At 51.6% G+C, this 15,667-nt stretch overlaps 1 protein-coding gene across 1 annotated transcript; it reads left to right on the top strand.

Moving 5' to 3' along the window:
* Positions 1-431: 431 nt before the first annotated feature.
* LOC146333830 (vomeronasal type-2 receptor 26-like) lies at positions 432-10,181 on the top strand. Its single transcript, XM_084825728.1, has 6 exons — positions 432-736; positions 3,905-4,196; positions 5,807-6,739; positions 7,341-7,550; positions 8,225-8,351; positions 9,280-10,181. Exons 1-6 carry the CDS (start codon positions 432-434, stop codon positions 10,179-10,181), a joined length of 2,769 nt encoding a protein of 922 aa, XP_084681854.1.
* Positions 10,182-15,667: the final 5,486 nt, after the last annotated feature.

Genomic DNA, 15,667 nt, shown 5'->3' with positions numbered 1-15,667 from the left:
GCCCTTTCGGCCAGCAATGCCTCTGTGCCCAGCCCTGCACGGCTGTAGCCAGGGCCAGCTCCTCCCTTTCTCGAGGAACCTGTCTGGGCTAGCACCCTTCGTCACTGGCCTGGACTCCGTCTGGATCCAGGAGCTCAGATTTACAGAGGCCAAAGGGCAGAACCTGACAACGGCCCGTCGAGGAGCAGAGGCTGACGCAACCCTGTTTTTCTCCCTCAGAGGTGCGAAGGGATCCCAGCACTCTGGGGCTGTGGGTCTTTCCCGGGATGAAATTATCCAAATGACAGCAATTCACGGGGAACCCCCGGGGGCTTCCAGCCGGGAGGCCAACAGCAGTAGCACCCAGGAGGAAACGTCCTCCCCATAAGTAGGCCCAGAGCCCTTCCGTGTGGGGCTGATCCCTTTGTGAGGTCATTTCTTGCCAAGATCCGATGCCCCTGCTGAGGCCTGTGTACTCCGCTTCCCTTCACACCCTGGTGGGTCGCTGCCCTTGCAGGGAAGGCATCTCCATGCCACCAATGATCTGGCTGCTGCTAATGTTTCGGCTCCTGTCTCAAACTAGACAGAAGATGCAAAAGACCGTGTGCCTCTTGACTCAGCTGTCTGTCCAGCAGAGCGACTATTACAGGCCGGGAGACCTCATTGTCAGTGGGAATTTTCCCCTTGGCACCTATCATTATACGAAGTCTGAAGACTTCCGTCGTTTCGCCACCTCCGAGTTCTCCATCGTTCCCGTGTAAGCTTCCCCGAGAGGGACCTGGAGTGGACGCTTGCCTGCTTTGCTCCCAGATCACAGGGCTCCTTCCAGGGAGATGCATCAGCGATGATGCTCCACCCTTCTTAGTCTGATGTGCAAGGGCATTGCTACACCAGCCTAAAATCCTGCCTTTAAAATGGGCCTTTCTGCTTCCATTTCAAACGCAGCGTCACGACGACTCCCCTTCTCGCCTGCTTCCTTCCCCCCCGCTCTCCCCGTCTCTGAGTCTTCCATATCTTTCATTGATCTCACTCCTCTCCTTGCCGCTTTCCCTCTTTTCACAGGGGGAACTCAAGCGGACCACAGCGGAGTAACTTGACCGCTCATTATCTGCGGCTTATTTAAAAATGGAACAAAGGGCATTCAGTGCAGGAGGCATGGCGTCATATGAAGAGCCCGCAGACTTCCATGAAGGAGCCGTCTCGGTCGCAAGATAAAAGCGCCGTGTAAAGCAAGGCCAGGTCCCAGAGGCCTGCCACGAGTGGTTTCCAGCTGCCAAGACGGTCAGAGACTTGGAGGCTCTTCTCTGCCTTCGTTCTGAGGGGGTTTGTGCAGGGAACATAGGCAGAGCTAACCGGTTGTTTGGCTTCAACTGGACCATCTCGTAATAACGAAGAAATGCCCCTGCCCCAAGCAGACTTCGTCTAGGACAGGGGAGGGGAAGGGAGGTCTGGATCCCCTGGCAGATGTCCTGGTGATCTGCCGTGGATCGGGATGCATTGCTGACTCCCAATTGCGTAAGAACAGCGGCGGGAAAGGATTCCCTCGTGCCCCAAATACAGCTGAACTGAACAAAACTTGGGGGTCCGCAGGGATGGGGTTTTGCGTCCAAGGCCTGTGGGCTCCATTACGTTTTAGTACTCAGAACACACTCCGGAGCTCAGACTATTGTAGCTCTTTTGCTCTTTAACTCTTTAAATCTTTCCCCTCATTCGAAGCGCATGTCTTTAATTCAGTGTGCAAGCTGTGGCTGGGGGAATCTCAGGGTGCTCTTGCAAACTGAAACAGATCCTACAAATGTGACGTTTGCCCAGTCCCGATCTGGTTCCTGGTCTGGTATTCTCAGATATTGTGTGGAGCACAACTCCCATCATCCACGGTCAAATGCATGGGACAATCGGAGGTGTACTGGGGATCCAAGATTGGGAAGCACTGAAGGCATCCCCACGGCTGGATGCGTCAGATGTTTTGCAGGGTGTGGAGGAGAATAGAATCACAGAATCATAGAATCATAGAATAGTAGGGTTGGAAGGAGCCTACAAGACCATCTAGTCCAACCCCCTGCTCAGTGCAGGCATCCAGGTCAAAGCATCCCCATAGAATCATAGAATAGTATGGCTGGAAGGGGCCTACAAGGCCATCGGGTCCAACCCCCTGCTCAATGCAGGAATCCAAGTCAGAGCATCCCTGACAAATGGCTGTCCAGCCTCCAGTAATGGCATCCTTCTTCGTAGCCCCAGAAATAAGGGCTCTGATCATCAAAGGCTGAAATATTTAGCAGCTAGTCAGAGCAGCATGTTTAATGCAAGGTGTAAACTTCCATACAAAAGCGTCAAGCTACTCAAATGTATCTCACGTTCAGCAATGAGAGATGAGCTCCCATCTCCAAGAAGGAAAAGCAAGAAAGGAAAAGAAAAGCTCTGAGCCCCATTTCTAGGCACAAAGTCCTTTCACCGCTAAAAGAAGAAACTGGGCCCCTTTTCAAAATTACGCATATGGAAGTTTCATTTGACATATATGGTAAGATGCATTTTGGACCACAAAAGACTCAGCAGTTCCTCGATAGGTGCTCTGTAAAGGGAGCAAAACAAAAATGGATCAGCCCCCTTGACAGCTTCCTTCAACCGAGAGAGACCATCGGTCCATCTAGTTCAGTCTCTTCTGCGCTGAATGGCAGCGGCTTTCCAATAAAAAAGATCGGACCAATTCCTGGAGCACCGGTCTACGGGCAGCTCAGAACCATGATAGCTAAACAGAGATTCCATTAGGGATGTCGGAGAATTCCGCCACGGATTCCTTAGAATCCAGCCCCCCAGAATCCGTGGCAGAACGGCCTCCCACCCCCCGCCATTTGCGTCCCTGCTCTTTGCCGTGATAGGCTACGTAAATACTTACGTAGCCTCTCACGGCTGCTTGCAAGGACGCAAATGGTGGCCAACACAACGGCCACCATTTGCAGCCGCAGCAGCCCGGCCACGGCCGGGAGTCTGGCTGTGGATGGCCCCAGCCGGCAGCTCCGCAGAGCCGCTGCAGAGCGGAGCCAGCCAGGGAGGATTCCAGGGGAAGGATGGAGTGCCTCCCCCCCCCACGGCAGATGCCCCTGCATGGAGCCAGGCAAGGGATTCGTACATCCCTAGATTCCATGGTGAGTGGCGGTCTACCGCTGAACTGGAGGAGTTATGTAGTGGAGGAGGGCTGTTGACTTCATCTCCTTCTTTCAGTCTCCCAGCAAGCATCTGGGCTGACCACAGTCAGAAACCAGATGCCAGCCTAAGAAGAACTACCTTGGTTTGATCCACACAGGCTCATTTAACGAAATGCAGCTTGCAAAACTTGGTGTCTCTCTGTGTGAGCAGAAGTCATAGATTCATAGAATAGTAGGGTTGGAGGGGGCCTACAAGGCCATCGAGTCCAACCCTCTGCTCAATGCAGGAAGCCAAGTCAGAGCATCCCTGACAGGTGGCTGTCCAGCCTCGTCTTGAAGGCCTCCAGTGTGGGAGAGCCCACCGCCTCCCTAGGACATGGGTTCCACTGCCGTATTGCTCTAACAGTCAGGAAGCTTTTCCTGACGTTCAGCCGGATTCTGGCTTCCTGTAACTTGGGCCCTTTATTCTGTGTCCTGCACTCTGGGGTGATCAAGAAGAGGTCCTGGCCTTCCTCTCTGGGACACCTTTCAAGGCCTTGAAGAGCGCGATCCTATCTCCCCTCAGTCTTCTCAAGGCTAAACATGCCCAGTTCTTTCCGTCTGTCTTCATAGGGCTTCGTCTCCAGTATCTAAATGTGTCTGTGATCTTTCACTGTCTTTGGCTTGGGAGGTTGTGTCTTTGTTCAAAGGGGGTTGAACCAGATGGACTTTTTAATCCTCCACTTCAGGGCAGTTCTGTTGGGATCCTCACCCACCGCCCAATGTCTCTCTCATCCCTGCAGGACAGTCATCAAGAACTACCAGCACTTCCTGGCCTTGTCGTTTGCCATCACTGAGCTCAACAAGGATCCGATTCTCCTTCCAAACACCACCCTTGGCTTCAGCGTCTATAAGCACATGGACATCGTCAGATGGATGCATGAGAACAGTGTCTCCATGCTTTCCTCTCAGGACCGAATCATCCCCAATTTTAAATGTGGCAGGCAAGATAAACTGCTCTCTGTCATTGGGGGTCTTGACTCCCAATCCTCAAGGGAGATCGCATCCTTAATGGGCATCTACAAGATCCCACAGGTAAGGGTATTCCTCTGGGGAGAGATGTGGGGGACCTGAGGAGCTTAGGAAGACTAGGATGAAGACGCCAATTGAAAACTAATTTGCCAGTGAAGAGAGACTGAAAAAACTGGGCATGTTCAGCCTTGAGAAGAGAAGACTGAGGGGAGATAGGATAGCGCTCTTCAAGGACGTGAAAGGCTGTCACAGAGAGGAAGGCCAGGATCTCTTCTCCATCACCCCAGAGTGCAGGACAGGGAATCATGGGCTCCAGGGACAGGAAGCCAGATTCCGGCTGAACATCAGGAGAAACGTCTTGACTGTCAGAGCAAGACGACAGTGGAACCAGTTACCTAGTGAGGTGGTGGGCTCTCCCACACTGGAGGCCTTCAAGACGAGGCTGTACAGCCATCTGTCAGGGATGCTCTGACTTGGATTCCTGCATTGAGCAGGGGGTGGGACTTGATGGTCTTATAGGCCCCTTCCAACCCTACTGTTCTATGATTCCATGTTGCCTTGATCCTGGATGGCAGGAGTAGGGGGCCTCCTGGCTTTGGCTAACCTGCCACGCTATAAACCGGCATATAAGAGCAATACGACAATGGAGCCAATTACCTGGGGAGGTGGTGGGCTCTCCCACACTGGAGGCCTTCAAGACGAGGCTGGACAGCCATTTGTCGGGGATACTCTGACTTGGATTCCTGCATTGAGCAGGGGGTTGGACTCGATGGCCTTGTAGGCCCCTTCCAACCCTACTATTCTATGATTCTATGAAACTTGGTGGTAGCCAGGCATCTCCGGTGGCTGTTGCGTGACTAATCTCAGCCAGGAATGGGCCTGTTTTGTCAGAAAGGCTTTTGGATGGGGAGGAATAACAAGGAGCCTTGGGACACCGTAAAGACTCAGAAACAGAGACGTTGCTACAGGATTCCTTGTTCTTCTTGCTGCGGTTCACTAATGCAGCTACCCCTCCGGGGACTGGGGAAGACCCCCCCCCCGTGACAATATAACATTTGTCAGTCTTTTATAGATTGGGCTATGAATATTGTCTTTGGGGAGGGGCCCTATAGCTAGAATGACCCCCACATGCATACAAAGAGTGGGTTTTCTGGAATATAAACACAGGTTCCTCTTCATTGAGCCACCTGTGGCACAGAGTGGTAGGCAGCAGCATTGCAACCGAAACTCTCCCCATGACCTGAGTTTGATCCCAGCGGAAGCCGGGTCCCAGGTAGCCGGCTCAGGTCGACTCAGCCTTCCGTCCTTCCGAGGTCGGTAAAATGAGTCCCCAGCTTGCTGGGGGAGAGGTGGTCATGACTGGGGAAGGCCATGGCCAACCGCCCTGCTATAGTCTGCCATGAAAACGCCAGCAAAAGCAGCATCCCTCTAGGAGTCAGCAGTGACTCGGTGCTTGCACAGGAGGGATCTTTCCTTTTCCTCTTCATTGCAATGGTTAGGGGCTTTGTCAGGCTTATCTTCATGGCGGACCTGACTTTGGGGGTGATACCCACACAGGGGGAGTCTTAAAGCCGTCACAGGACTTCAGTTTGGATTGAGAGATCTGTTTCTAAAATGGGTGTCTTCCTTCTTGGTGGCTCTTGGTGCATTTGAGGTCATCTGTATTAGCCCAGGGAAGCTCGTGCCATAAAACGAAATGTGCTAGTATTGAAAATGCCCCAGAATTCTGCTGCAGCCGACTAACAGGAAATTCCTTCCTTGAGCTTGGTCATGGCTTGCTCAGCCCTGTTCAGGGAGAGAAAGGGGCATTCCCTTCCTTCTTCCGGATCGATCCCAACGAACTTGCCGAGTATGCGAGCGTAGTCCGGCTTCTCCTGCATTTCCACTGGAACTGGATTGGGCTGGTCGTTCCCAGTGAGGCCAGCGGCAAAAATTTCATCCAAACACTGACACCAATGCTGAGGAGGAATGAGATCTGTGTGGCCGTCACCGAAATGTTCAAGTCAAAGGACCAGCGCTATATGATTCAGGTACGATCTGGCACTATTCCTAGTTCTTGGTTTGAGCCCCAAGTGATGATTGTGTTTGGGGACTCCATTGTGATAATACAACTAGCAGTTTTATTGAGTGTTCATGAAGAAAAGACCAAGACTCCATTTAGGAAGGTCTGGATCATGACCTCCCACTGGGAAATTGCTGTGACAGGATCCCCCTTGAGTGGGCGAGTTCTAAAATCCATCCATGGAGCTCTGCACGTCACAGACCGCAGAAGGGACGTGCCAGGATTCAAGCGTTTTGTCCAGGCTTTTGATCCACTCCAGCAGCAAGGAGACGCCTTTCTACGTGAATGGTGGGAAAGGGCCTTTAAATGTACATTTCTGAAATCAGGCCAAACCTCTCCAAGAGGTTGGAGAAACTGTACTGGGAAAGAGAAGCTAGAGGACCAGCCAGACTCCTTGTATGAGATGAGGATGTCCAGTCACAGCTACAGCATCTACAACGCTGTCTATTCCGTGGCACACGCCTTACATGCCATGTACATATCAGGATCCAAGTGTGCAATGACGATGGAAGCCAAGAGGCTCCTGAATGTCCAGCCGTGGCAGGTAATGTTCTCATGAAGATTTGGCGAGGGTATAAAGATGCCTTGGGCATTTTTTAAAGGTCACATCCTGGAATCAAAGAGTGAGTCTCAGAGAAGGGCTATTAGCCCATTCTACAAATCCTAAGAAAGGCATTGCATGCGGATACTCTCCCATGGCTGTCATTTCCCTTAAAGAGCATTAAGAAGTAAGTAAGGAGCAGTGGAGACTTGTGCTTCTGTAAGAATTATATATTTACCACTGTGGATATTGAGGAGGGAGGAATCAGGCAGGACTCTATCCCAAAAATGGGGTTCCCACCTCATGTCCCTTTTTGACAGCCAACTGAAGACCCCCAGACATTGGTCTCTTTGCTGCTACGAGCAAACTCCCTCCAGCTCCCACTCAAGATATATTGCACTGTTGTAGCCTGTCGACAGCAGCCCAAACCCAAACTACAGGTCATGACTATTCAAGCAACGAAGATGAAGGTTGAGCATGAAACAAAACAGCAGAGTACAGAAGGGGAAGCCTGTCTCCTAACTTGATGGCGGTCACCGTTTGCTAGAAGATGCCCAGTCTCACTCGCAGTCACGCTGTTCTCTGAGCATCTCTTCCATTTCAGATCCTTGCTTCCTTGAGGAATGTCCGGTTTAACAACAGTGCTGGAGACGAAGTCTCTTTCACGGAAAACGGCAGGAGATACGATATCCTGAACTGGGTCTTCTTCCCAAACGGATCTTTATCTCCGGTGAAAGTTGGAAGAGTGGATTCAGGGGCTCCCTCAGGACAAGACTTCACCATTCGATCGGATGGGATCGTGTGGGCTACAGAGGTGGGGCTGAAGTGAAGGTTCTAGGGCAGCCGTTGGCCAGGGGGTACACATAACGACAACTGAAGGCACCCACCATCCCCTTTCCTCACGCCCTATCCCCATTCCCACCCCCCAACCCCATGGAAGTGGCAGCTGCAGTGGAGAGAAGAAATAAGGCAGAGGAAATCCAAGCTGGGGGCTGAAGAAAAGTGGGAATCCAAGCTGGGTGGGGAGGAAAGACATACATGCCCAGGGGCCCAAATGGCTCTGGGGGAATGCACCCTCAGTCTTCGACGGCAAAGGTGGCAATGGGTCCACAACGGTTGCCTGCCCCTGTTCAAGGGTCACGGTAGAACTTAAGAGCATTGCAGTCCTCTCCCTTGAGAACAAAGGCTGTCTTTCTAGATGAGACCAAAGGCCCATTGAGTCATCATCCCGCGGTAAAAAGCAACCTTTGCATGTAAATCCCAGGTTTGGTCCCGGAATAGTGGGTGGGGTTCCAGCGTTACAGTTTCTCTCTTCCCCTTTGAGCCTCCTCTGTGATGTTTCTAAGTAACCTGCAGACATCCAGAAGAGATTTGGCTCTCCTCAACTGGTGATCCTATCCATCATGTAGTGGGAAATTCTGCTGAGCAACTTGGTTTGGAGCAATGTTTGTCACGGACATCCTCAACTGTTTGCCTCTTCCCTTTCAGAAGCCGCCCTTCGCCAGGTGTGCGGAGCGGTGCTCTCCGGGGCACCAGAGAAAAGTTCCAGAGGGGAAGCCGGTGTGCTGCTACAGATGCGATCGTTGTCCAGATGGGACGATTTCCAACACGGCAGGTACCTCAAACTCTGAGAGCCACACAAAAGTGCAGAACGTCCTGGGGGCAGAATGGAGTGGGGGCAAAGGGAAGGTCATAGGCCAGGAGAAGAGTCTGCCGTTTCCCCCAGGAATATTTTTTTCCCCTGTAATCGGACTGTATGCTGTTTATTTGCTTGCAAACGATACAAAATTGCAGGAAGAAATCTGCTGTGTAAATAATAGAATAATAACGCTCATGTGCCGTTTTCTAGAAGGGTTGTTTTGGCATCCGGCCTGAAGCTTTTTTGCAGTACACTGATCAGGGCAGATGGTTGGTCGTCCTTGTAAGGATTGGAGCATGTCGCCGCAAAGTCAAGCCGGTTGCTCCATTATCTATGGTGATCTCTGTAACCTATTCCCAGCCTCTGGACCAACACATCTCAGAGGACAGTCCATAATCTGAAGGAAATGACCGATAGATGACAGATAGATGTTCCTTCCAAAGGAGCCGCAGGTTGAAGTTCTGTTCTTACAGTTGCCTACACTGATCAGGGCAAGAAAATGACCTGAAGAAATTCAGTCCATAACCTGAAGAAAATGACAGAAGGGAATCCCTTTATTTATTTGCTCCTTCAGAAGGAGCGGCAGGTTAAAGTTCAGTTCTTATAGTTGACTAGTTCTTGGTCAATGAACGTGGGTTTTTCCTCCTTGCCGAATGTAGAACTTCAGTCGGGCAGAAAGGGTCACCATGTAAAAAAAGCATTATGTCACTTTTCCATCTGTGGCCTTATTCAGTACATTTCCAAAGCTTAAACAGATAGCAGTCAAACAGACGTTATATGGTTAGAAGTGCAATAAGCAAGAGAATGGATGTTTTTATCTCCTCCTTTGTGGGCTGAACTGGCCCCCACAGAACGAATCTTTGCATCATGACTGAGATACTTCAATAGTAGTTGCTCGTTCCAGATGCCGATCGTTGTGCCCCCTGCCCAGAAGATCAACACCCAAACAAGAACCGAGACCAGTGCGTCCCCAAGGAGATCCACTTCCTTTCATATCAAGAGACACTGGGCTCCGTTTTAGCTTCTCTGGTGCTTTTCCTCTCTCTGACCACAGCGGTCGTTCTGGCAATCTTCATTCAACACCGTAACACACCCATCGTCAAAGCCAACAACCAAGACCTCACCTACGTCCTCCTCCTCTCCCTCCTGCTCTGCTTCCTCTGCTCCTTCCTGTTCATTGGACGACCCAGGAACGTCACCTGTCTTCTCCGACAAGCTGCTTTCAGCATCACCTTCTCTGTCGCCATTTCCTCCATTTTAGCAAAAACTGCCACCGTGGTTCTGGCCTTCATGGCCGCCAAGCCAGGAAACATGGCCAGAAAACTCTTGGGGAGACAAGTGACAAACTCCATTGTCCTGGCCTGTCCCCTCATCCAAGCTGTGATCTGTGCTGTCTGGCTGGTCACCTCTCCCCCATTCCAAAACTTGGACTTCTATTCTCTGCCCGGAGAGATCGTAGTGGAGTGTAAAGAAGGCTCGGTCCCCATGTTTTACACTGTCCTGGGTTACATGGGTTTTCTGGCTGTCGTCAGCTTCACGGTGGCTTTCCTAGCAAGGAAGTTGCCCGACAGCTTCAACGAAGCCAAGTTTATCACCTTCAGCATGCTGGTGTTTTGCAGCGTTTGGGGCTCCTTTGTGCCCACCTACCTGAGCACCAAGGGGAAGTCCATGGTGGCCGTGGAGGTATTCTCCATCTTGGCCTCTGGAGCCGGTCTTCTGGGCTGCATCTTTCTCCCCAAATGCTACATTATAGTGCTGAGGCCCGGTCTCAATTGTAAAGACAATCTAATGAGGAGAAAGAATTAAGGTGTCTATCACTTCAGAACATGCCCTGCTACTCTAGTTTCCTATCAAGTACATCTATAAGAAGGCCAATAACATCATAAAAACGTGCTGAGTTACGTCTTAAATCATGGGCTCCTTTCCATACTGGCGCCTTTGCTCTGGTTCGGTGGCTTTTGCTCTTTCCCAGTCAACTGGAAGTGGGCTTAAACGGCTGTCTGTACGGCATTATATTCCCATAGACACCCTTCAGTCATAGAATTATTGTTACAAAAAACATGCCATCACACTATGAGGAATTAGTTGCATTGCATCTCCAACAAAAAGTTGCAGTATGGTTCAGGGTTCCTGTCAGCCAGTTCCGCCTGCTTCTGAGATACCCCAAGTGGTGTGGGTCTCAATTCCCCTATAAGGAGAACATCCTTCTCTCCCCCATGCCATTCTCAGCTCATCTCACTGGATTGGTTTTAGAAGGGGAGGTTTTGTTTCATTTTTTTGCCCGCTGCTGAGGCATGTGCAACATTTTCAAATTAATCTTTTATTGTACATTTTTACAAAGCAAAGCAAGCTGAAAACCTGACAAAACCTACAAGAAAAAAGAATGAACTTTAAAAAAAAAATACAACAACTTGTTCAAAATCCTCAGTTTCTAACACAGCAATATTCGAGCGGGGGGGGGAAGGGGGGGAAAGGTGACACATGAACTTCAGTAAAAGCAGACCAAATATCCGCATCTAAGTCCATTTGCAAGTTGCACCTAATACCACTCTTTCAAATATTGCTGGTGTTGTTAAATCTTCAGCCCATTGTGTTCTAGGCGGTGAGCTTTTGTGCTTCCGATATCATAGTGTCCGTCTTTTAGCAACCAAAAGGGCGTGGAAAATCCATTCATGCTGGCCACGTGTTACATTCCAAGAAGCCGGTAAGTAGCTTAAAAGAACATTTACATCAGTAAATATCAAAGAGCTTTCCAATACAAAGTGTATCCGCACAATAACTTCCTCCCAAAAGGAAGTGGCCATTGGCATTTCCAAAGCATAGGAACAAAAGACGCACTGACTGCATGACACCTGCGACGATTCGCTGGATTTGGCAAGCCTTTGCTAAAAAGACGTTGCATTTGCAAGTCGGGTCCCTTCCGAGAGGAAAACGGCAGGACGTCGATGCAATAATAAAGAAAATAAATTGCTTTCCAGGACTTCTCCAGACCCATTTCCTTCAAGAACGCATATGCTCCTCTCTTGTTCCTTGGGAACCCCGTTGTGGCTCGGTTTTTGTTGGTGCGTGCCAGGTGAGCTCCCTGTTAGAGGGAGTGATAGTAGTGGCCGGAATATATTATGCAAAATTATGAGAAGTGTCGGTTACACCCACATTTGCAGAGTGGGAATGCGAAATGTATGAGCGTGCTGTCATGGAAAGGGGGAAAACTGGGTCGAGAGAAGGGACGACAGTGGAACAGCTTCCTTCAAAATTAGGGACTTTTTACTGATAGAAAAATAACAACGCAATCCTATATGCCCTATACTCAGTATAGTATACTCAGTATAGTATAGTCTACTCCTACACCTGAGTATAATCCTATACTTGGAAGTCATTCCCATTGATTTCCATGTTGCTGACTCCAACTATTGCAGCTGGCGTCTCATTCCTCAACTATACAAAAATGTTGCCCTTGGTATGACTTGGGCATGATCAGAGCTGTCGCTCAAGAATTCTAATATTCCTTCTGCATTACACTTTCTCCTTATTTATTTTAAACGCCGGGAATGCCATTCACCTGTTTGCTTTCGCCATTTCCCCCCTTTCCAGTTTTGACCTTGCGATACCGGGGGGCCGGGAGACGGTCGGGAAAAAAGAGAAGGCTGTGCTTCTCTTTCAAGGCTTGCACATTAAAAAGTATTTTTGTGGGGACTTCTAAGCCAAGCCTGGCTAAAAAAACCAACAGAAGGGCCAGCTTTTGCGTCCCGTCAGGCAAAATCTGGAAATGGCTGGTGAAGGGGGACATGCACGTCATGGTCTTCCTCGGGTGGGTCGGGGCTGACATTGCTTGCAGGAGCGGATCGTCCGGTTAGGAACAGGGAAGCAGCTCTGCATCGGGGCAAAAGGTGGGCCCCTCTCGGCGGGATTCTCTGCGGGCTGACCGGCCGTGGCTTCGGGCGAGGGTTCTTCCTAGCCCTAGCTGGAGAGGCCCCGGGTCAAACAGGGCCGGTCTGCATGGAAATCATGTGCTCTGCAAGCGACCTTCCAGGGTAGAGGCAAATCTCCAGTCCTGGTGGCTCTCCCGAAAGCGCCAATCCAGTCTCCGGCCTTCCACCTGCCGGTCTCAGAAGGCCTGCTAGACCTCCGTGCTTCCACTGTGGTGGCCAGCTCCAAGCACTGCCGCCCGCTCATCTCCACTGCCCCACTCCAACCTGAGCCCTTCTACTGGGGTCCCCGCTGGAGGTCAGAGCGATGGACTTCCAGCTGCTGATGGCAGCCGTCCTCTTAAGACCCCGGTCAGGCGTCACCATCAGGCAGCTCCTCGGGGCATTTCTTGTCCTGAGCCCTAGAGAAAGTGGGGGGCTGTGTTCCCAAGTGGAGCAGAAAAGGCTGGGGAGGGACTGCGGGACCCCCCCGCCACGTATCAGGAAAGCACAAGCTCGTGAAAACACGAGCGAAGGAGTGCTGGAGGCAGACCTTGCCTGCTCTCCTGGGGTGGGGGGATGTGGAGTGGGGGCTCGAACGGGAGCTCAAAATTAGCCGACACACTGGATGGTGCAGTGCGCGCGCGTGGAGGGCGATAATGCGCTGTCACGTGACGGTGCGCCACGTTCCCTCGTGAAAAGAGGCGACCCCACGGCACGGGGAGCTGGACCACAGCGCCATCTCGTGGATGCATAGTGAAAGATCTGGGAACTGCGGATGGGGGGAGCGGGGAAGGGAAGCACGTGTAAAGGGAGCCTGTCGTGAACCTGCCATTCAAACGGAGGCGGAGAGCCCCGGTTAAGGCGCAGGGTTCTATCCTGGCGCAGAAACGCCCAAAGACTCACAAGCTAACCAGTCGCCAAGGGGCTCCTTGCCGCTCCTGACGCCAGAGGCTTCCACAGCTGCTCCTCTGGGGATTCGGTGGAGCCCCTCTGCCCCACAACAGTGTGAGGTCTGTCCATCTGGAGAACCATACTTGGCGCATGCTTGCCAATGGCTCCTCCTCAAGTCGGAGGGAGGGATCAAGCGGGGTGCCGCAGGGCTCAGCCTGCGCTCTTAGGCATTCCCGTTAACAACTTGGAGGAAGGGGTGGGGGGGTGCTGGCCAAACCTCCCGCAAAGGGTCGCCACGCAGGGGAGAACGGCAGCCGCTTCTCCACCCTCCCGCGCGGTGGGACACCAGGCAACAGACGTCAGCTCCAGGAAGGCGGATTTCAGCTGGACCTCAGGAAAAGCTCCCTAAGGATGTCCAGAAAAGCCTCGAAACGTGAACTGCTGCCCGACACCCTCGGGTGCCCCAGAGGAGACTGGGACGCCTCTGTGGGGCTGGAATGGGTGCAACGCGGCTGCAAACGGTGGAAAAAAGAACCCTTCAGAAGATGCCGCATCACCTCGCGCACCCCCTCTCCTAGAGTGCCCCCTGCCCGTGCCGTCCTCACTGAGGTGGGATCCGGAGTCTGTTGGTACACCTGCAAAGCCGATTCTGAGAGCTCCGGCTTCCTCCGGACAGGCGGAAACCCCGCTGCCGTTCCTCAGCGGCCGTATCTCGTCTCGGATCCCGCTGGCACTCGCCACCCGGGATCGCGGTGAGAGGGACTGATACCCGCAGCCGGAATGGCTCATGCTGAACTATGGGAAATGGGGGTTGCCTCCAAATTTACGGGGTGGCAATGCAAAACGAAGAGATATGCTACCGGGACGGAACGGGATAATTCGGTGGAGGGAGGAGTCCGAACTGACGCCCTCCCCCCCAGAAAAAACACACGAGGGTCCTTTCGTTGAATGTTGCTTGTTTTTTTCTTTGTTTCATTTCTATACCGCCCAATGGCAGAAGCGCTCTGGGCCGTTCACAGAAATTAAAGCCCATATTATGGTGGGGAAACCAATATAATCCTATATGTCTACACGGAAATAGACACAATTGAGTTCCGTGTGACTTACGGCCAAGACGGTGGGGAGAAGATTGGAGCTCAAGTCTCACTCTTCAGCTATACGTGCCATGCGTCCGAATTATTGTGACTTGTGTCTGATAAATAAACTAGCTCAATAATGCTAATATTCCCTTTGCATTATATGCACTCTTTATTTCAATGGCCAGAAACAACCTCTGTGCCTTTGCTTTTCTTCAGTTCCTTCCTTCCTGCTCCAGCTTTTTCCGTTTTGACTTTGCCATACGTTTTGGCCACCAGAGAGCAGTGGAAAAGCAGAAGCTAATATGTGGCAACAGTGGCATCTCCTTTCTCGTAAGACTTAGAATCATAGAATCATAGAATAGTAGGGTTGGAAGGGGCTTACAAGGCCATCCAGTCGAACCTACTGCTCGGTGCAGGAATCCAAGCCAGAGCATCCCTACAGAATCATAGAACAGTGGGGTTGGAAGGGACCCACAAGACCATCTAGTCCAACCCCCTGCTCAATGCAGGAATAGAAGCTAGAGCATCCCTACAGAATCATAGAACAGTAGGGTTGGAAGGGACCCACAAGACCATCTAGTCCAACCCCCTGCTCAATGCAGGAATCCAGGTCAGAGCATCCCTACAGAATCATAGAACAGTAGGGTTGGAAGGGACCCACAAGACCATCTAGTCCAACCCCCTGCTCAATGCAGGAATCCAGGTCAGAGCATCCCTACAGAATCATAGAACAGTAGGGTTGGAAGGGACCCACAAGACCATCTAGTCCAACCCCCTGCTCAATGCAGGAATCCAAGCCAGAGCATCCCTACAGAATCATAAAACAGTAGAGTTGGAAGGGGCCTACAAGGCCATCGAGTCCAACCCCATGCGAAGTCTCATTCTTCAAACATATCGTTAATATGGTCCAGTTATTATGACTTGGGTAAGAGAAATATAACAGCTTGATCATTCTGATACTCCTTTTGCATTATATGTTCTCTTTCTAGCAGTTGCCAGAAACATCGTTCTTGTTTTTGCTGGATTCAACCCCCCGCTCAGGCCCTGGTTCTTCAGTTGGGACATTGGTCTGTGCGCATGAAAAATGGTCTCTGGGTGGCATTAATGGCATGCAGCGGGATGCGCTCCTAAGCGACCTGCCCCCGGGAGCCAACGGATACCTAGAGCAGCCCTTCTTCTTCCAAGGATTGCCCTTCTTCTTCACGGCCCGGTTAGCTGAGGCCCCCAAATACTTCCCCTGCGTGCAGCATGAGGGGCGGACAGTCACACCCATGGATGACCCCCTCTCAGCAGTTCAGCTGCGCACGGCTTTGCCAGCCAAGACTAGGCCCCCCCGGCCCCCGGCCAGCCCCCTGAGCCTTTCGCCAAAGTTGGGAAGGAGCTCCGGGAGACGCTTCCCTGCCCCTCACGGCGC

Source organism: Heloderma suspectum, chromosome Z (assembly GCF_057233095.1).
Source record: "Heloderma suspectum isolate Gila_16-S chromosome Z, 16-S_ref, whole genome shotgun sequence".
In the NCBI taxonomy this organism is placed as follows: domain Eukaryota; kingdom Metazoa; phylum Chordata; class Lepidosauria; order Squamata; family Helodermatidae; genus Heloderma; species Heloderma suspectum.
Note: the sequence above shows the minus strand (reverse complement) of the source record. Positions and strands in the feature narration are given on the sequence as shown.